Source organism: Perissodus microlepis, chromosome 15 (genome assembly GCF_051167445.1).
Source record: "Perissodus microlepis isolate ML-2025 ecotype Zambia chromosome 15, ASM5116744v1, whole genome shotgun sequence".
NCBI lineage: Eukaryota > Metazoa > Chordata > Actinopteri > Cichliformes > Cichlidae > Perissodus > Perissodus microlepis.
The window spans coordinates 25,687,942-25,710,240 of NC_140475.1; the positions used below are offsets into that span (position 1 = coordinate 25,687,942).

The 22,299-nt window shown below is 44.6% G+C and overlaps 2 protein-coding genes across 3 annotated transcripts in view; both read right to left on the minus strand.

Moving 5' to 3' along the window:
* The window catches only part of LOC146372278 (pleckstrin homology domain-containing family G member 3-like), a 38,007-nt gene extending 29,714 nt beyond the window's left edge, over positions 1–8,293 (minus strand). For both annotated transcript variants that reach the window (XM_084952630.1, XM_084952629.1), the window contains exon 1: positions 8,048–8,293. The gene's annotated coding sequence lies outside the window, so the exon portion shown is untranslated. The remainder of the gene's footprint in view (positions 1–8,047) is intronic.
* A 3,823-nt stretch (positions 8,294–12,116) lies between these two features.
* LOC146372279 (kunitz-type protease inhibitor 1-like) lies at positions 12,117–17,417 on the minus strand. The gene is made up of 10 exons (XM_084952657.1): positions 17,018–17,417; positions 15,726–15,886; positions 15,265–15,406; positions 14,497–14,667; positions 14,390–14,425; positions 14,153–14,281; positions 14,006–14,056; positions 13,759–13,929; positions 13,198–13,260; positions 12,117–13,124 (listed from the first exon to the last, which is right to left on the minus strand). Exons 1-10 carry the CDS (start codon positions 17,415–17,417, stop codon positions 12,943–12,945), a joined length of 1,506 nt encoding a protein of 501 aa, XP_084808783.1. The 3' UTR covers positions 12,117–12,942.
* Between the last annotated feature and the right edge of the window lie 4,882 nt (positions 17,418–22,299).

Consider the following 22,299-nt stretch of genomic DNA (forward strand, 5'->3'; position numbering starts at 1 on the left):
ATCTTTTTTTATTTTTGCAACTATAACTTCATAATTTACTTTAAACAAGTCTGATAATGAGTGAGGAATTTGAATTCCTAAATACTTGATACCTTCGTTTGGCCATTTAAAGCCACATCGCTCCTTGAATGTTTGTGAAATGTTTCCTCCTATATCCATTGCCAATGTTTTGTCAATATTAACTTTGTAACCAGAGAGGTAACCGTATGTATTAATAATTTCTTTTAAATGAGGTACACTGACTGCAGGATTTGAAATGTATAAAAGTACATCGTCTGCATAGATGGACAATTTATGCTGTTCTCCATTAATTGAAAGGCCCTGAATTTCATGTTCATCTCTAATCAACTGCGCCAGAGGCTCAATACTTATATCGAACAGCAGGGGCGACAGTGGGCATCCTTGTCTACACCCACGTTCCAGTGGAAATCTGGCTGATATTGTTCCATTTACCCGTACAGCCGCCATTGGGTTGGAATAAAGAATCTGTATCCACTTAATTTTGGCCCAAATTTGAATCTTTCAAGTGTATGGCCCAAGTACTGCCAGGAAACCCTGTCGAATGCTTTTTGCGCATCAAGAGACAGAATCATTGTTTCTTCTTGTTTGGTCTTGTACAAGGACATTAAGTTCAACAATCTACGAACATTGTCCCCATAGTGCCTTCCTGCAATGAACCCCATTTGATCTGGATTTATAACCTGGGTAATAATTTTACTAACTCTTTTGGCTAAAATCGTGGTGAGAATGCGCAAATCAGTATTAAGTAATGAGATTGGCCTGTATGATTGACAATTTGTGGGGTCCTTGCCCTCTTTATGGATTACGACAATTGTAGCATCATTCCAGGACGGCGCCATAGTCCCAGTCTCCAGAGCGCAATGGTAAGCTTTCAGTAATAAGGGTGTGACTTTGTCCTTAAGTTTTTTATAGAATTCGTTAATAAAAACCATCAGGGCCAGGACTTTTTTTAGTTTTAAGGTTTGAAATCACCTGGAAAATTTCTTGTTCTCGAATTGGTTCATCTAACTCCTTTGCTATTTTGCGATTCTGGCAGTGTTTTTAAATTGATCTTTTCTAAGAAATCAGATAGTGTATTGTCATCTTTACATGTATCTGAATTTTTATATAATGACTCGAAAAAAATTGGCAAAGCAACTTACAATTTGATTTGGTTTAGTAATTAGGGTTTGATCTGACTTCAACTTTTGGACCATATTACAAGTTTGCTGTTTCCTGAGTCTTATTGCCAGCAATCTACTAGCCCTACTACCCTGTTCATAGTACCGTATTTCCCGGACTACAAAGCGCACCTGAATATTAGCCGCACAAGCTAAAATCAGGGGAAAATCCTGTTTTGTACATACATTAGCCGCACCTGACTAAAAGCCGCAGGTGTTTCAATGTTGACTTATCATATGTAAGAGAATATGCACAAAGGGAATTGTCAGGAAAGAGATGGCTGTTTGGAGACACACCCCTTTTATTAATATTTTGAAAAACAAGTTATGGGTACATATTTGCATAACTTTTTAGGTATATGTACAAATAATATACATAATAAAAAAAATAAATATATCTCAGGGCTCGCAAAATTTCAAAATCCCTGGTACTATACTTGGTTCTAATTGAACAGAAATTTCTATGAACTTGTAAGAACTGTGTAGAACATGAATCAGTCTGTGTCAGATCATGAATTTGAAATTTCCACTGAAGTCATGGGTAAGAGGCAAGTGGAACCAAGATCGAGGCCATTTGCTTTTTGAAGTTTGCAAAGACTGCTAAATTTTGCCAGTGGTAGTTCACTCTTTGCAACATAGTACGCTGTTTTAAACTGATTTTCAGGTTTATTTTTAGTATGTTATTTGCAATTGGGGTTTGTTCTGGGAAAGATATTGCAGACTGAGCAATAATGCATTTCTTGCATTTCTCATGAGTTCTAATGGGGGCCTTTCTTAAAATGACTGGTCCCAGTAACAAAGGCGCTTGTCGACTCAGAAACCGGGGGAAAACCAACAACACACCCGGCAGAACATTGTGTTATTTACACGGGTGCACAAAAGTGGTCCGCATGTGCACATTCGCTGTCAAAATAAAAGACGTGCACCAGATAAGAAGTTGCAACGCGCGTTTGCGTCCATATAAAAAGGCACAGAGTGGGATTTTCACGGCACATTCCACACCACATCTCTGTGCGTTCATCATTTGTTTGAAGCCAGCTCACCTCCTGCAACCACTTTTCCGAGAATACGCGCTTCTTTTGTGGTTCGGACTCCTTCTGACATTTCTTTGGAGGTGGAGGAAAACCAAAGTAATTGCTTAAAGGAGCTTCTTCGACATCTTTAAGAGTTCTAAACAAATGTCTGTCCTCCTCCAGAAAATCTTATGTACGCAAACACGCGTTGCAACTTCTTATCTTGTGCGCGTTTTTTATTTTGACAGCGAATGCGCACCTGCGAACCACTTATGTGCACCCCTGGTTATATAGCTCGTCATATTGCAGCCACAGAAATTATTTTGTCCATGAAACCATAAAGCTGCACTTTCTTTTTGCCTTATAGTCTGATTTGCCATAACTTTTCCGTTTTGTGTTAAGCTTTTCTTTGGCTGTCACTTCTTCACCCTGACCTGTCTTATTTGGCTCAGCAGAACTAAAATATATATCCTGCTGCTTTTACACATGCACTCACATAACGCTCAGCGATTCTCTGCGCGATCAACCTCTCACATGTTTAAGCTTGCTGCGGGAGATTTCACTTGTCATGTTTTCATAGTAAGCTAACGATTGATAAGACGATGTCAGAGGAATTGGTGCGCAAATTATCGTCACTCACCAATCAGTACTGTCGCTCTCTATACACAGTTCGCACGATTGCAAAGTGAAAGCAAAAAACAAGCGCAAATTCAAACGCGATTTCAATATGTCACATATTGACAGTGGCTCACCGATGCCAATGACATAATTACCCAGCTACATTTCCGAAAGAATGCAAAAGCATTGACATATATTTTTCCTTCCTACGATAGCCCGACGGGCAGGGCAGAGGTAGATTTTGGTAGCCCGACTGGAAAAATCGCTAGCCCGACGTCCCGGGGCTAGCGATTTTGCGAGCCCTGTATCTGATTGAGGAATCACTCATCTTTGGAAAAGAGAGTTTATTACAGAGAAATGGCTCTTTCCAAAATAAAAGCTATACTATACACTTCTTCTGGGCTATATTCTCAGCAGCATATTAAACATATCAGGTCCCCATAACAAGAATCATGTGCTAACGGCTGTCTAAATGACTCAGGTAAAGTTTGTAGCATGCGTGCTTGTTGTTTTTGTCTGCTTCCACTTGTCTTTGCACTAGGATGCTGTCGGAGTAAATGTGCAGTCATATTCGTTGTGTTCCCACTAGTGCTGTCAGCGTTAATCTCGTTGAAATGACGTTAACGCGACAACACGGCAAATCTCCGTTAACGAGCTACTGCGGATCGCCCCGTGCATGGGGCTGGACGGCCAACACATTAACGAGCTAACTGCACTAATGCACTAGTTCCCACCAATGTAATTGAGTATTGCGTGGCACATCCGACATACTGTTTTACTTTTGTCCATGATGCGCTTGCCTTCAGGGTCATACGTCACATGAAAACCAAAATAGTTCCAAACGCCAGATCTGAATTAGGGTGGGGGAGGTTCAATTTGCCATGTTGCAAGGAGAGCTTAACTTCTGTCTCACTAGCTTGCCCTGCGCTCAGTGAATCTGCGTTCGACTACTCCGCCTAGGCTGCACTGTCGAGCGCAGATCCACTGAGCGCTCAACACAGACAGCATCGTCAGAAGGAAAGTTGATAAAATAAATTAAAAAATTTGTATTGTTCGATACATATGCGCACCGAACCGAAAGCACTGTATTGAACGGTTCAATATTGATACGAGTATCGTTGCACATGCTCAATGTCAGATAAATGCGTCTCCTGCAAAAAAACTATATGACAATTGAAACTTTTTAACTGGCCTAGAATTTTTTTCCTTTTAATAGGGCTGTGGAGGCCATTGACATTATAGCTTATGACTTTAAGCAAATTTATCTTGACTGTTTAGGGTTACGTTTGAAGGATATCTGAGAGGCACAAATAATTTTGAACTCCATGATGACCCAAAGTTTTGCTTAGCATAGGGCAATACAAAAAGAACCATCAAACCAACAAACCAGAAACTAATATATAAACTACATTGTACAAGTTTTTTGCCCATCAAAAGATCCCCAGGAGAACAAGGGACCTGAACAAGGGTAACAACAGCAGGACAGAAAGTCAAAGGGACCCCGAGTGCAGCTAACTCAAGTTTAGATGTCTTCATATGGAATGATGAACTGAAGTTTGGGGAAAATTGCTGGGCGAGCAGTCTCAGTACCACTAATAAATCTCAATGCTGTCTGCTAAAACAATATTGGAACTCAGGCCCTGCACAACGTAGTTACGACCAGGCACAGTGATGTAGCTTACTGACATAGAGAACTCTGAGTTACCTTCCACCTTGGGACAGAAGATAAGACAGTTACAGATCACCATCTGCTGGAGAGAGTATATTTTCCTTGACATAATCCATGGCTTTGGCAGCATCCACAAACTCCTTTTCAACGTTGTTGTAAGAGACACGGAATCTGGCAGGGTAGAGGATGCCAAAGCGGACTCCCGGTCTATCGTGGAGTATCTTCCTCACGTCAGTGAAAGCCGCCCTGGCTTTCGCCACGCTGGCAGTGTAGTCGGGGAATATGGCGATTGGGTTTCCTTTGAAGTGTAGTTTTCCTCTGCGCGCTCTCCTGAGGATGTCCGCCGCGTCTCCTTCGCTGTTTAAGTCAGGCTACGATGAGATCTTTCCACGCGGACTTCTCTGTCAAGCTGAAACACCTCTTTGAGGAGCGCAGAGACCGCCGCCGGAGAGCTGGAACCCTGAGTTTCAGTCACACCGATAATCCGGATGTTTCCCCTTCTCATACGTCCCTCGAGGTCTTCAAATTTGTGTTTAAGGGCTTTCACCTCTTTTGCGAGGGACTCCATCGTGTCTTGTACGGCCACCATTTCGTCAGACCAATTCGACAGACCCGCTTCGACAGATTTTACGTTAGCTCTCACCTGGTCCAGCTCGGCTCGAATAGCGGTAGTGTTGCTATTGATTTCTGCCTTCACGTCTTGGATATCCCTTTTCAACGAGTCAAAGCTGTCAGCCAGAGCAGACCTGACTTCCTGCTGGATGATGGCAGCGATATCTTGTTGCAAGGAGGTAAGAATATTCGTCTTGAGGTCTGCCACATCCATTTTAGCTATCGGTGCCGACTTCGATGTTTGGCTAGCGGTGTTGTCACAACTTTTGCCCGCGGTTGCACTGGTCTTAGCTGTCGACGAAACCTCGTATTTGTATTTCCGCAGATTTGCCGCCATAAAAGCGACTTTCTTGGATTTATATCCGTAGGAACTTTGTTTAAAAGTTTAAGATTGTCTTTGAAAGCAGATTGGTAACTTAAGTGCCTATTTTTGATGCAAATTAAGCTGGAATGTGCAGAGGCTCTGAAGTAAGGATGTTCACTCCATCGCGCTCGCTAGCGCCCCCCCCCGTTACGACATCTTGATGCATGCTCAATCATCCAGGTAAGTAAATCTCCAAAAGTTGATTCTGTTCATCTGGACGTAGCGTTTTGTGGGAGAAACGTTTCGCCACTCATCCAAGTGACTTCTTCAGTCTCAGCTGACTGCAGGTTTCCCCAATCTTATAAACAGAACATTTGCATAATGACTGAAACCAGCCCACTGAAGGAACAATGGGCTGGGAGGTCTGTTACGACAGTTCTGCTCATTTCTGAGCTTTTTTAACATGCTCCTCTTTACTTCTCTTAACTTTTAACTTACATCTTAGCAATTAGATTCTGCCACCATGCACTACCATTTTGTGCTAGTTCTGTTTACTTTTCTCTTCTTTTGTCTCCACTTTTTTCACCCGTATTTGGAGACCCTGCGCATGGCTCCTTTGTTTATGTTAGGGATCAGCTGTTAGCGCTGCGCCCTGCAGCTGCGCTACCGGTGTTCTGGGAATCCATCCTACCTGACAAACCATCCTACCCGTTGTTTCTACGCATGCGCACGACACGAAATTCAGTGGCGAACCATCCTACCTATGTGAATATAAGCTAGTAACATACTCTGATGGGTACAATTAAGTGCCAAACCGTCCTACCTTTGTAAATGTGACGTACAAGCATACTTTAACAGCTAAAATTAAGTGGCGAACCATCCTACCTCTGTGAATATGAGCTAGAAGCATAATTTTACGGCTAGAATTCAGTGGCAAATCATCGTACCTTTGTTAATAACAGCTAGACACATACTCTGACGGGTAAAATTACGTGCCAAACCATGCTACCTTTGTGAATGTGACCTACAAGCATACTTTAACGGCTAAAATGAAGTGGCAAACCGTCCTAATTATGAGCTACAAGCATACTCTGATGGGCAAAGTTAAGTGGCAAACCATCATACCTACTTACATTTGTGCTGGAATGACTCTGTGACAGCAGAAATGTGCAAAAACTACTTACAGTAGGACGTTTTGCCAAAGTAGGACGTTTTGTCAGAACACCGGCAGACAGACCCAACATCCCCAGTGAGGTGAGGGGGAAGAGATGGGGGTGTCGTCGCTCGAGAAGGAGACGTTACAGACCATCTCTCCTTTCTATCCGGTCGTTAAGTCTGACGTCACTAGCCGTGTCTGGGCCTAAACTCCGCTGCAGGTCCATATATCAAACGATCACTGTGGCATTACTGAGAGTTGAAAAACTGTCTAAAGTCTTTCATCTTTAATAAAAATGATCAGCGTTCTGCTCTACCAGGTGTAACAATTGAGTTTAACATCCAGGCATCCATGAAAACGGAATTTATGACATTTAACGGAGTTAGAAGTTAGCAGGAAGTTAGCTCGCTAGCTTCTATCTAAATACAATATAGCATGTCCTGACTGCGGGGTTTTGGAAACAAATTAAAACGTACAGCTCTGTTATCACTTCCAACATAAATGAAGACAGAAAACTAAACAGCAGTGACGTTTGTAGGGTTACTGAAGTTTGGCTAGCTGGTATATAATGATGTGCTACGTGACCGCTAGCGACACAGCTATGTTAGCATAATATAAACAAGCTAACTTTTTGTCCACTCGATAAAAGTTAACGTGAGTGTTCTCGGTGGTCAGGAACAAATGTAATTGCATGGCAGGATGTTGTAAAAGGACCAAACTTCAGCCAGGAGAACAACTGAGATAATCCATCCACAATACGAGGTTAGTCATTCATATACTGCTGCATGGGCTGGGCTGTAGTTACATCCTAAGGTTTTAAAAACTGAGCTTAAATAAATGATTAGCGGTAATAAAAGCCGAGGGAGGTCAACAGTGATCACTGACTGTTTTAGGAGCTTTTTGAGATTAAATAGAAGAAAATACATAACATTAAACATGTTAACAACACAAAAGCCATATTAAACACAGACTACTTTAGGCCCGGAAGTAGGATTCGTCACGTCATCACTTAACGACCGGATAACCATTTGAAATGTGAGATCGCTCCCTTGTAAGATTGAGAAGCTAATGATGCTAACCCGGTCACAGTAGCAGTACCCCAGCACTGCCCGGTACTCCCTCTGTGAGTAGGCTGCCCGGCTTCCAGCTGCTGCGGGCAGACAGGACGAGAGACAGAGGTGAGAGGAAAGGAGGGGGACTGGCAGTGTTTATTAAACGACAGATGGGGTATCCCTGGGCACATCGCTGTGAAAGAACAACTGCAACGCATACATTGAGCTGTTAGCCATTAGCATGCGTGGATGCAGCCTATGACTCTCTCTACTCTGGTCAGCAGACTGCAAACGCAATCTCCAAGAGCCCTTCTTCTAATATCAGGGGACTTTAATCATGTCTCACTGGACTCCACACTGCCCACCTTCACCCAGTATGTGACCTGCGCCACCATAGACAATAAAGCATTGTACATGCCAATGCAAAAGTGGCATACATTACCCATGCCCCGGGAAGATCTGATCACAATCTGGTGCACCTTGTCCCTGTGTACAGCCCTTAGTGCGCAGGGAGCCACCAATCACCCACACAGTGCAGAGATGGCCGGAGGAGAGCATGATAAAGCAAATAAATAACAGAATGATTTTTTCTGAAATAAGTGGAGACCTTAACTTTTATCAAAGTACTGTTTCGTATTCGGAGCCATTTGTCATTCTTTTCCCATCCAAGGCAGAGAGCGTTAGGCGGCTACGCACTGCAGTGAAAAGGCACTACAGCATAGTTGTTCCCCCCTCCTTTGTCCTCCTGTTTCCACTCCCTCTCCCCTCCAGAGAGGAGTTAAACAGTTTGATGGCATGTGGGACAAAGGAGTTTTGAAGTCTGTTGGTTCTTTACTTTGTGAGAAGCAATCTGTCACTGAACAGACTCCTGTGGTTGTTTATGGCCGTGTGCAGAGGATGCCCAGCATTGTCCATAATGTCCAGCAGCTTCTTTAGTGTCCTTTTCTCTGCCACTGTCACCAGAGTGTCCAGCTTCATGCCGACCACAGCAGTAGTAGTTTTTCTTAATAAATTTTGATTTGTAAAAATTGATCTGCCTCACCTCTGCTTGCTAATAACGAGCCTGTGGGACAGTGTCTAGACATGAGCCTTGTTAATGGAGTTTTTTGCAGATTGATCAACCTCTGCCCACATTTCCTTCGGAGCAACTCTGCTTCACTAAGATGCTCTTTTAATATCGAATCATGTTACTGACCTGTTGCCAAGTAACCTAAGTACTTTTAAAATGTCTCTCCAGCTGTTTCTTTTTAGAACCACTTATTTTCTTGCCTCATCCTAACTGTTTTGATACATATTGCTGCCATCAAATTCAAAAGAAGTTATTTTTAACGACATAGTCCAGGTTTAAACATTTGACATCTTTTCTATGTTACACTGTGAATAAATAATGGCTTTGAGATACGCAAATCACTGCTTTCTTCTGTCTCTCTCTCTCTTTTTTTTTTTTTTCCTTTACATTTTACATGGGAGTCCGGTATTTTCAGAACTAGGTTTGTACAATCTGTCTAGGGAAAAGTAATCTGCTCTCTAACACTTATTTTCAGCTGTGCACTGTCACCACTGTCACACTGTTGCACTGTACTGAGCCAATTTATAGTTGTGTTTATCAATATCAACTGCTGTAATGTTTACATATACATGTATACGTGTATGTGTGTGTACGTGTGTGCATGTGTGTGTGTGTGTGTGTGTACGAGTGTGCAGTGGCGGTCCTAGCCTGTTTGGTGCCCTGGGCGAACACGCCCTCTGGCAGACGCCAACAGACTAGATAAACTGATCCACAGGGCCAGTAATGTTGTGGGGATGGAGCTGGACTCCGTTAGGGTGGTGTCTGAGAGGCAGATGTTGTCCAAGATAAGGACAGTCGTGGATAATAACTCCCACCCACTCCATGACGTACCGGCTAGTCACAGGAGCACGTTCAGCGAGAGACTGACATTACCAAAAAGCACCACTGAACGACACAGGAAATCATTCCTGCCCGTCGCCATCTCCCTGTACAATTCCTCCATCTAATACACTGTAAACACTGCAATAGTTACACCCTTATTACACACGCTCTTTTATACTCTGGAATATTCTTGTTAATTTTCTTGATATTTATTTATAATCATCTCTGCTAATCCTTGATAATTATAATTGAGTGATCTGTATATATTAGTGCTATTTCTTAAATGTGTAAAATCTGTAACATAATGTATTGTTTGGAATTTAGTCTGTTGCTGTTGCTATTTTTAGAATTTCTTCTTGGACCAAATGTAACCCACATAATTTCCTTAGGGATTAATAAAGTATTCTTAATATGATTCTGATTGTTTCAGGACACATGACCTGCAATTATCCAATGACACATCTGCTTACCTGTATCTTTTGCTCGTTTCTCCTCCTCTTCTTTTCTGTCGACAGGGCCCCCTCCCCTGTCGACAGGTTGTGTGTGAGACTTTAAATCCATCCATCCATCCATCCATCCTCTTCCGCTTTATCTGGGGCCAGGTCGCGGGGGTAGCAGCCTAAGCAGAGAAGCCCAGACCTCCCCAGCCACCTCCTCTAGCTTATCCAGGGGAACACCAAGGTGTTCCCAGGCCAGCCAAGAGATATAATCTCTCCAGCGTGTCCTGGATCTGCCCCGGGGCCTCCTCCCTGTGGGACATGCCCGGAACACCTCACCCAGGAGGCATCCTTGTCAGATTCCCGAACCACCTCAGCTGGCTCCTTTCGATGTAGAGGGCTCTACTCTGAGCCCCCGAATGGCTGAACTTCTCACCTTATCTCTAAGGGAGAGACCAGCCACCCTTCGGAGGAAGCTCATTTCCGCCGCTTCTATCCGCGATCTCGTTCTTTCGATCACTACCCACAGCTTGTGGCCATAGGTGAGGGTAGGGACGTAGATCGACCGGTAAATTGAGAGCTTCGCTTTTACGTTCAACTCTCTCTTCACCACGACGGACCGGTGCAGTGTCTGCATCACTGTGGCCGCAGCACCAATCCGTCTGTCGATCTCCGGCTCCCTTCTCCCATCACTCGCGAACAAGACCCCGAGATACTTGAACTCCTCCACTTGGGGCAGGAACTCATCCCCGACCTGGAGTGGGCACTCCACCCTTTTCCGGCTGAGAACCATGGCCTCAGATTTGGAGGTGCTGATCCTCATTCCCGCTGCTTCACACTCGGCTGCAAACCGTTCCAGTGCGAGCTGGAGGCCAGCACCCTGTTGAAGCCAACAGAACCACATCATCCGCGAAAAGCAGAGATGAGATTCTGAGGCCACATAAGTGAAAGCCCTCCGCCACTTGGCTGCGCCTAGAAATCCTGTCCATAAAAATTATGAATAGAATCGGTGACAAAGGGCAGCCCTGGCGGAGCCCATCACCCACCGGGAACGAGTCCGACTTATTGCCAGCAATGCGAACCAAGCTCTCTTGCAACGGTTGTATAGGGATCGAATGGCCCATAGCAATGGGCCAGACACCCCATACTCCCATAGCATTTCCCACAGGACACCCCAAGGAATACGGTCGAATGCCTTCTCCAAGTCCACAAAACACATGTAGACTGGTTGGGCAAACTCCCATGCGCCCTTAAGTATCCTTGAGAGGATAAACAGCTGGTCCAGTGTTCTGCAACCACAACGAAAACTGCATTGTTCTTCCTGTATCTGAGGTTCGATTAGCGGACGAACTCTCCTTTCCAGCACCCTGGCATAGACTTTCCCAGGGAGGCTGAGAAGTGTGATCCCCCTGTAGTTCGAACACAACCTCTGGTCCCCCTTCTTAAAAATGCGGACCACCACCCCGGTGTGCCAGTCCAGGGGTACTGCCCCTGATCTCCACACAACATTGTAGAGGCGTGTCAGCCAGGACAGCCCTACACACCCAGAGCCTTCAGGAACTCGGGGCGGACCTCATTGACACCAGGGGCTCTGCCACCAAGGAGTTGTTTAAGTGGCTCAGTGACCTCGCCCCCGGAAATTGGATGGTCATCCCCCTCATCCCCAGACTCTGCTTTGTCCTCGGAAGACGTGTCAGTGGGATTAAGTAGGTCCTCGAAGTGTTCCTTCCACTCCCTGACAATTTTCTCAGTCGACGTCAGCAGCGCTCCACCAGCACTATACACAGTGCAGGTAGAGCACCGCTTTCCCCTCCTGAGACGCCTCACGGTTTGCCAGAATCTCTTCGAGGCAGTCCGAAAGTCTTTTTCCATGGCCTCTCCAAACTCCTCCCACACCCGAGTTTTTGCTTCCAGACTTTAAATCATCAAACTGTAAATTATAAATTTTAAACTGTTATTGACCCCTTTACCCCTAGTCCTAAAGTGTGTGTGTGTGTGTGTGTGTATGTATATGTATATATATGTATGTATGTATATATGTATATGTATGTATGTATATATGCGTTTTACCCATATTCTATCGCGATATGTCATTTTCCTATCGTTGCCCAAAATTACACTGGTATTACCGTGAACGGTATGATATAGCCCAGCCCTATTTGAAATTAGTTTTTTAAAAAGCATCTTGAAAATCAGTTTATTAAATTGGAATTCAAAAATGAATTTACAAATGCAGATTTCATTCTACAATTAATTATTTAAGCACAGAATTCTTTATTTCGATGCACGTGGCTCTTGTGGTCCTCCATACATTTCAACCACAAGACATCAAAATAAATGATTCAAGTGTTTTCTGGGAAATAACGATAACAAAACAACTAAATGCAGACTTTGAGGTTAAACAAAATTAGTGCAAGGTTAAGAGAAAACACCTCAGGAAAGTACAGACCACTCATGAATACATAAAGAAATGAAATTAGTGTGTTTTGAGCCAACAACAGAAATAAAAACAATGATTTAAAGAAATTGTTTGTAATTATGTAGCTTCTGTAAAAGACTTGAACCCAGCATGACCTGGACAAGGTGGATGGAGAGCAGGCGGGGACTGAGGAGTCAGTGAACACACCACAGATTCACTGTGAAGCCACCTGTTTAGCACCTCACAGTAAGCAGGAAGATTGTTTTCAAAATAAAGATCACTTTTTGTTATGTCCAAACTTTATTACTACTGTCAAACTTTTATTAAAACTTTATAAGAGCAGAAGTTAAAAACCTGAGACCAACTTGGTATTTACATGAAAACTAATAAAACCTGAGACCCAGACGCTGAATTCATAAATACTGAAACACAAAGAGCAGTAAAGACGCCACGGACAGGAAACTGACATCACCACAGAACTCCAGCGTCCCCAATAATCAATCATGAAAACAGCTGAGAAATAAAAACATTTAAAGGACACTTAAATCAAAACAAGGCAGCCGATCGCCACGGTAATGACACGGCTGACGTCACATGGGCTTGGTGGTGCTGTTATAAACAGACGTCTCCTCCTTGGACAGTGCTTCGTGGGTGGGGCCCGTGTTGATGGGCCTGTGTGTGTGCCTCTTGCGGGCCCTCAGGAAGCAGTAGGCCAGGATGGCCAGCAGAGACAAAATGGCCACCGACAGGATCACGGCGAGCGTGATGGAACCTGTGGAGAAGACAGTGAGGTCATGTCCTGTTTGTACTGTAGAATAGTTTAAAGCTGAGGTTAAATGTCTCACTTGAGTCGTCATCTACTTCCTTGTCAAAGCGCTCAAACAAACCTCTGGCGAACACATCGTTCTCTGCGGGGAAAGAAGAAAAAGCAGCAGTGAGTTCCAAAACTCATAAGCGAGTGAGCTGCTCTCTCTTCCTGTTTCCTCATCTGGAAGTCAGCGAGTTTTATGAAGTTCTGCCGGAGTGCTTACATTTCTGTGCTTCAGCACAAACTGCGTCAGGTTAGCAAGAAGACATCTGAATGACATTGTCACAGAGTCATGTGACTGCAGTGTATGTGAGCAGTTTCTGTGTGTGGAGCTCATCTCATGAGTGAATGGTCCTAAAGTTTGATTTCCCACAGATAAAAAATCCAAATTTTTACGTTTGTGTTAGCTGGTAACCAAGGCAACGCCACCTTCAGCCGGCCAATAGAAGCCGCTCCCGTGCTTAGCGAGACGCCCACTTTCTTTAAGTCAGAGCGCTGCAGTGTGGGTGACGCTCTGGTTTGGTTGATCTTTAATCTGCTGGAAAGCCAGCGCTCTGTTGTGAAGATTAAGTGTTTGTGTGTGCGAATTTGTGTGTACCGCCAACTTCTTTGCAGTACTCGCTGCATGTCTGATCGTCTGGAAAGTTGTTTTCGTTCCCGTCACAGCCACCGTAGGTGAACTCGTGACACTTCTGGTCCAGGGGGTCATAGTACCAGCTGGGGAATTTGGCCCGGCACAGACCGGTGCGGGGAGGCTCCGTGCACTGAGCTGAGGGGGGAGGGGTTAATTATCATGTAGCTTGTTAGCTTTGAGTATTTCTTTAACAAAGATAATTAAAACAAACCTTTCTTCTTGTTCACATCGATGTCCAGCAGAAGGCTCAAGGTCTGATTCACTGAAGAGGAGGAGGAGGAAGGTCAGCTACACTCAGAGTGTGTGTGTGTGTGTGTGTGTGTGTGTGTGTGTGTGCATGTGTGTGTGTTTGCGTTACGTTGGTGGCACTGGCTCTCGTCTGATCCGTCGCTGCACTGCTTCACGTTGTCACACTCCATACTTCTGTCCAGGCAGCAGCCGTTGCCACAGGTTAGCTGATCAGGACCGCACGGCGAGCCGCACACCTCTTAAAACACACACACACACACACACACACACACACACACACACACACACACTGAGCATCCTGGTTGTACTGTGGAGCAGAGATGAAGAGGTGCGCTGTGGGACTGACCTGCAGCGGGCAGAGTAACACTCCTCTGCGATGATGCTGTGGACAAAAATACAGAAACAGTGTTACAATAAAGGTGTGTGTCTGTGTTCGTGTGTGCGTGTGTGTACCTGTGACTCCTCTGCAGGCAGACAGACACTCTTGTTCAGACAGGAAGTTGTTCTCGTTTCCTTTACAGCCTCCGAACACAAACATCTCACAGACGCCCTTTGTGATGTTGTAACGCCAGCGAGTAAATTTCGCGCGGCACGGCCCGATCTTCACCGGAGCTTGACAGTATGCTGAGGGCGAGGACAGCGTCAGTTACATCACTTCTTGTCAGACTTTTACCTACAGAAATACAGCTGACTGCAGTGCTGAACACAAACAGGGTGTGCCACTGTGACAACACTTGCGCCAATTACTGTTTTGCAAACTCCCATTTTACGGTTTTAAAGCCTGACTCTGGTCAGAGCTGCGATCAATACACACTCAGTGAATCACATGACCCTGAAATCAGCTGAAAGGAAGATGTCAAATAGAATTACGTCAAGTTTCTGCTGTGAGTGTGGGGGCGTCCTCTGAGCGTGCATGAGTCTGGTAATCCAGTCTGGCCAGTTTAAGAGGAGCGAGAAAACAAACACCATTCCCTCCACCAATTAGCTGACTCTGCTTCTACCACACTGTTTAACTGATCAATAACACAGTGATTTAGCCATCAGCTGATCGATAAAGTGACGATAAGTGAAGACTTCAGAAATCAATAAAGTCAGACTGAGATGAAAACAAACTAAACGTCTTCAAAACCTAAAATTGACCAAATTCTCTATTGACTCTGGCACAGAGCTCTGCACATGCTACAGGCTTATTGTTGGAATACATATCCCATGAGCACTCACAGCTGGTCTGTTGTGGGTTAAGAACGAGGACTGTGACCTTGGCATTATCCGATTTGCCGTTGGAGTCGTTGACCGTCAGCTTGAAGACATACGAGCCTGTCTGCAGGTTGGAGAGCTGCACCTGGTCAGGATAATTGGTCTCCTGCAGAAGCCCATTCAAAAATAACAGCATTTAAAAGTGAAATGAGCTGGACTCAGTCACAGCTGAATGCTGCAGAGGGACCCTGAAGAACAATTACATTCACCTGGACACACCTGCACAGACACAAGCCCCTATTTTAACTTCCAAAAACCAAGGAAGAGTGAAAACTGGACGGATTGTGAATGAGATTTGGTGGGCTGGAAGCTGCTCTGCTGAATTTTATGTTCAAAGTAGTGGATACAGTGAACTACCCGTCTGTCTCCAGGTGAAGTCTCCCTGTAACACAGAAGCCCCCACCCCCGTGCAGCAGCACCTGTACCTCTATCTTTACACTGCTGTCTCCTCTCTCCAGACTCCAGCGGTAGTCTTTAATTTTGGCGCCGCTCAGCGCCACACTCTCAGTGCCGTTGAGCATCACAGTCTCTCCAGGCTGAATGGTGACATCACGGCCTGCGTTGGCGACGGGCGGATGCTTCTTACCTGGAGACAGAGTGAGGGGGAGCTGAAGTCAGATGGATTCTGAGACAGGGTCAGAGATCACGTGATTAGAGAGGCAGCGTAGCCTGAAATGATAATAATAATGGATTGCATTTATATAGCGCTTTTCAAGACCCTCAAAGTGCTTTACAATTCCACTATTCATTCACTCTCACATTCACACACTGGTGGAGGCAAGCTACAGTGGTAGCCACAGCTGCCCTGGGCAGGCTGACAGAAGCGAGGCTGCCAATCAAGTGAGGTGGGGGCTGGCCCCGGCCAACACCAGTAGGCGGTAGGTGTCCAAGGACACAACGACCAAGACAGACAGAGCACCGGCGAGGCGTTAGTCCCACAGTTACGATGGAGGCGAACTGGTCACAGCGTTGTGCCGGGGGCTTCAGCCACAGATAACAGGTGTCTGTGCCGTGGTTATCTGTCAACGTGGAAGGAACATGTGACAGCCTGTAACACTTAATCAGCTGATCACGGCGGTCTGAGAGAACGAAGCTGCAGATCATCTTTAACCCACTCCTCACACAGCGGAGGAACACGCCGTCTACGCGACAGCTGCTCTTCAAAAACATTAAACAGAAGCTGTGTCCCAAAACCTAGGCCACATCCTTCGGAAGACCCGGCCTTCGCAGTCTATGTGGGCCGGTGTTCTGGGAATCCATCCTACCTGAAAAAACATCCTACACAATGTTTCTGTGCAGACAACGAATTAACTCCTTTTTCTCTCACCCATCCGGAATACTTCTTAAGGTTATGGTTAGGGTTATGGTTAGGGGTAGGGTTAGGTTTAATCGCAAGTCACCGTCAAATTATAATACGGGTAGGACGTTTTGTCAGAGTAGGATGGTTTCTCAGAACACCCGGTCCTGCTCTGACGAACAGGCGTGTGTATTCTGACCTGGCGACCCCATCGGGCTCCGAGTCTGCCCACCAACCTCCCTGCTGACACACTTGGGCCCACAGCCAATCACCCGCCTCCATCCCTCCTCTTCTCCTCCTGCCTGCATCTTCATCCCCCTGCACATGCTCAGACCTCTCTCAGCCTCCGAGAGTCCCTCTGATCCTGCTCACTGAGCAGAACTGACATCACGGAGAGTCAGTAAGCCTGAAAGTACTCACCCTCTTTCTGGGGGGCTGCCAGGTACTTCCGGTACACGGCGTCTCTGACGTAGCTCTTGTACCCGCTCTGGGTCACGAACCTGCACGCGAACCGATTCCTACGCACGCAGTTGAACAGCACGCACGTGCGGTTCTCCTCTCCGGGGACGCTCGGCTCCAGCAACGCCAGGTTGCAGTGCACTTGCCCGCAACACGCGCGCTCGCACTCGAGCTCGGAGTAGAAGCTCGCGGTGGCCAACATGACCGCGCCCTGCTTCACCGCGTCCTCCGCGTACAGCACGAAGTCCTCGTGTCCGCGCCGGAACTCGTCCTCACAGTGCGGGTCCACCGCCCCCCCGGACCGCAAGAGCGCGAAAACGAGGAGGAGGAGGAGGGGGGAGGAAGAGGAGCGCGTGGACATGTCCGTCTGCGGTCAGTCTACGCGCGAGGAGGAAAAGACGCTCAGCTCAGCTCCGATGTACCTCCTCAGGTGTGTCTCACCTGCTCTCTGACAGGAAGACACACACCTCGCCCCGCCCCCACACAGGTGATTCTGACGCGCCGCTGACGTCAACAACAACAGGTGAATTTATGAATCCGACAGGAGAACGCGAAAGAGTTTGTGTGTTAGATAGAGAGAGGGTCTGTGTGGAGAGATGAGTCACAGATTTGAATGACAAAATAAAAACATCACACATTCAAAGATAAGTAAAGTTGATCCCACTGAGCCCAGCTTCACAGACTCTCACACAGACGTTACTCTGTCTGTGACGCTGGGTTTAAGAAACAAGAGCTCAGAGTTCAAAGTGTTAAAAACATGTTTATTGCCACCTTCTGTTAGTACGGAGCGTGACGTCATGTGGTTGGCTAACAGACTCATATTAGTTTATGTTAGCAAAAAATATGTGCCATTGTCAATCTTTATATCTTATTAGGGAAATTCCATATACATAAATGTAAATTTCAAAACTCAACCCCATCATTTAATTTGTTTTTGATTGAAATTGAATATTATTTAAACTCTCTTAAATTAACTTCCAATAAAAAAGGTTTATCATTGATTGAAATTCATTCAGAAATGTTTAACAAATGAGCTGTCACGACTTTCAAGTACTAAATTATGAAGTCTGTCACATTCCCCCCCCCCCTTTTTTTTCTTTCTTTTTTTTTTCTTCTTTTTTTTTCTTCTTTTTTTTCCTTTATTTATTTATCCTTCTTATTTCATTGTACTGTATATTGTTACTTTTATTTGCCTTGTATGTCTACTGTTCAGGCTGAACTGGAATGACTGGCTGTTCACTTTGTAATTTCAATAAAGTTTGAGGGAAAAAAAAATAGTTTATGTTAGCTAACTAGTGACAGAACCAATAGCTCAGAGGAAACTAAACATCAGAGTACGAGGATCACTGTAGTGCTGCAGCAGTGAGGCGTTAAACCAGGATATACTGTACACTTTACCTTCTGTGGCAGGAAGTGGCTGTTCACTGTTTGGCTAGCTACATGGTTACGGTTGGGTGTTAGCCTAATTAGCTGTGATGTTTGCATTTGTAAAGCACTTTATGGATGAGGACTGTGGAGCAGAGCGTGGATTTATCACTAATCAGTAAAATCGTTTCTAAATCAAGTACTGATTAATCAGTGCAGTACGATCAGTCAGCATTTCACACTCTGACCAGCAGGGGCACTGCAGCAACACCTGAAGCAGGCCAATGAGAGGCGCAGCCGGAAGTTAAAAGGCAGATGGTTTATGTGATTTTTACTGATTATTTGTGATTTGGATGATTTTCAGGTAAAGGAACGGAGTTTTGGCGGAGTGTGTTTTTTCCCCCACCTCACTTGATTGCTTCGCCAAACTCTATTCAGAAAAGATCGGATTTCAGTTAAACGTGATCAACTGATCTCTGTGATCTATGATAGCTTTTATAGTTTTGGATGAAGCAGCAGGATTCCTACTTTAATTCAGCTCACTCTGAAACCGACATGGAGAAAGGTTTCTTAGTACAAAGCGCTGATGAAGATGTGATGATGCTAATGTTTTGATCCACTTTGAACGAGCAGAATTTGACGTTTCTATGAGCAGGTTTGGCAGGTCAGAGTTCAGGTGAGTTTCACCTTTTTTCACTTACAAATACTGATGTTGACTTTAAGTGATAATAAAAGCCGACAAGAGCAGGAACCTGTTTAACAGTTTTTTGCCTGCGACTAATGATTTACTTGAGATTACAGTTTAAAATGTTAAATATGTTTATTTAAAAATAGAAAAATAATCAAATTTTCACTTTTAAATATCTCAAATAAATAAAATGCATGTTTCTGACACTTCAATTATAATTTTATTAATTGTTTCTATCACTTTGACCTCTGACCTGCATGACATTTGATTGGTTGGTGCCTGTGTTACCGTTTTACTGTTTTAATAAATGAAAAGTGTTTTTGTTTGGAGTTATGAAGCCTGGCAGGACTCATATTCATCGCTCTGACTCTGACCTGTAGATGATTTTATTTCAGTTTAGTTTTCCAATAGTACAATGAAATTGGAAAACTGTCCCGCGTCAGCACTACGTAAGACACGAGATGACACATCACAACACAAGACAGTAACTTAACTTAAGTAATAAAAAGAGGTTATTAGAGGTTATTCATCATAGTGGTTATTGATTATTGATTGGTTTGTGTCCTCCAGCTGCAGGTGAATGATGGTGGAGAAGGTGACATACTCCAAAGAGCTGCTGCAGCGTACAGGTGGGGGGGAGGAGCTGAGCTTCGAGGAGCTGCAAGCTGAAAACTACAATCGGGAGCAGGTGGAAGTGGAGGGTGAGTTCACTGACCATGCGATGCTCATGAGGTGTTCACTGACTGCAGGTTTGAGTTGATCAGCTGATTAATGTTTGTGTCTTCCAGAGAAACTGAAACCTCTGAGCGAGGAGGAGGAGCTATTTGTTGGAGTTGCTACCTCTGATTTTGGAGTAACCCAGGGGTGCAGGAACTCATGGCCTCAAATGCCAGTTTTCTGCAGGTTTTAGATATCACCCTGGGTCAACACACCTGAATCCTGAATGAACCTGAATGATTAGTTAATTACCAGGCCTCTGGAGAACTTCAAGACATGTTGAGGAAGTAATTTATCCATTTAAATCAGCTGTGTTGGATCAAGGACACATCTTAAACCTGCATGACACTGGTGCTCGAGGCTTGGAGTTGCCTACCCCCGGAGTAACCTTTGGATGTATTCGGGTACATTAGAGTTCTCAGAGTAACTGTGGCTCTCCCTGCAGCTGCTTCCTGTCTCCTCATGTGGACCTCTCACCGGTGCTTCCTTCCAGATATACGACGAATTCCAGTCATATGCTGCAAGGCCTGCTGGATAATAAACATACACCCTGCTCTCTGCTGCCACCTACTGTGTGCACCAGAAACACTGTTTGTTCTGCACATGTGTGAAAAGATGCTTACTGTAGTTTGAAAGGATTAAGTTCCTGTTTCCTGCTATCCATATGTCAGAGGAAGAGGACTGCTTACATCTTACAGTTACAGTCAATTCCTTCTTTTGAAGAGTGCTCCCTCTCATCTGTTTTGATTTTTATTAAAGCTTCAAACAATAAATATTACATCAAATTCACATCACGTTCCTCAGAATTCACTAATTAAGATTAGTTTAAGAAATCATTCAACAAAATTTATTTGATAGGAAAAATGTTATTGTTTGTCAGAATATCATCAGAATATCTAAACAAAAACAGAAGCATATTTATATTAAGAAAGATGAAATTTTAATCAGATGATCTGCCATAAAATGTTTCATCTTACTCCTGTTACCTGTTTCCTTTCCTCCTGCACAGGTGCAGTCATACAATGTGTTTTGGGCTTTTATTGTGAAAAGGACAGGAAAAATGCATACATCCAGGACAATCGAGTTTCTGGTATGGGTCGGCACGTCTCTGGGTGCATTCAGAAGTCAATGTTTCTCAGGCAGGTTCCTCACGCATAATCAGAGCTGTTCCAAACACTGAGGAAAGGAGCTTCAGTGCTTCTTCCTTTATAGCTCTGTTTAGCAGAGGAGACACTGGACTATCCTAGAAGTCCTTTGCTGGATTGCAGTACTTGGGATTCATGGTTACTTCAGGCCATGTCCACACTGATACATTTTTGTTTGAAAACGCATCTTTTTCTCTCCATTTTGGCGTTCTGTCCACACTGAGACGGCGTTTTTGGTCAAGGAAAATGCAGTGTTTTGAAAAACCCTCTCCAAAGCATGCATTGCAGTGTGGACAGCAAAACCAGAGCCTTTTTGAAAATGATGACAGATTTTAGTCATGTGATGCAGTCATTTGACCAATGAAACTAAGATAGCGGAGGGCATTATACAGCAGTTGTTTTGTTTGCGCTCAATTTTGACAGCCCTATTAAAGATTATTATCAGTTTGTACATGCTCCAGATAGCTTTTCTTCACATTCTTTAATTCTCAAACGCATTTGCAACTGGTGTAAAGTCTGTGGGGCTGACTCACTACCAGACTTTTGTGTTACAGCAAAAACTCCACCTCATCGTTAGTCCATTTTAAAAACTCTGAGCTTTTCCTCGACACTTTGCCGCGATGTTTCAAAGAGTCGAAAGTAAATAAACGGCAGACAGAATCATCTTGTGTTTCACGCATGCGCAGTACTGGAATGTAAGCGTTTTCAGCCGATTCAATGTGGACGCACAACTCTGTGAAAATGACTGAAAATGATAGTGTGGACGCCGAGCGTTTTCAGACAAAAACGCTGTTTTCCAATTTATCCGGGCTATTGTAGACGTAGCCTCAGGTCAGCTAGGATCAGTGATGATGGAGGAAAACCTAATGAGGGAGGAGGAAAGACTGTCCACTGGAGGACGGAGTGTGAAGGAGAGCACTGCAGGCCTGCTAACCAAAATGAGCCAGTGTGAGCTCAGGTTCAGTGTTTCTCTCTGAAAACAGCGAGACACGCCATATAAATGAGAGTGTTACGTGTCTGCAGGCTGCATGTTTTCTTTCCCTCTCCTTTTGTTTGCCGTTCCCTTAGGTCGCAGACTGCAGGCTGATGTCAATCTGGGGACGTCCAACTAATTAGAGGAGGGAGACCCTGATTGGACAATCCAGGAGTGCACACCTTGATAAGGAGACTCACCTGTGGCTCTCTTCCCTCCTTTGAATTGTTTGGTACATGTGTGATGGTTCTCTGCTGTCCTTCTTTTGTTTGATGATTGTGGTGGGAGTAAAGTGGACTAGGTAAGTTTGGGGACCCCATACACTTACTCATGTAGAGTCTTTTTGTTAGAAACA

Excerpts from the sequence above, each read along its gene's own strand:
- LOC146372279 (XM_084952657.1), bottom strand. The coding sequence starts at position 17,417 with ATGTCCACGCGCTCCTCTTCCTCCCCCCTCCTCCTCCTCCTCGTTTTC. Across the intron at positions 15,407-15,725 it reads ACAGCAGTGTAAAGATAGAG|GAGACCAATTATCCTGACCA; the intron begins GTACAGGTGCTG and ends GGGCTTCTGCAG. Across the intron at positions 13,930-14,005 it reads CGATGTGAACAAGAAGAAAG|CTCAGTGCACGGAGCCTCCC; the intron begins GTTTGTTTTAAT and ends CTCCCCCCTCAG.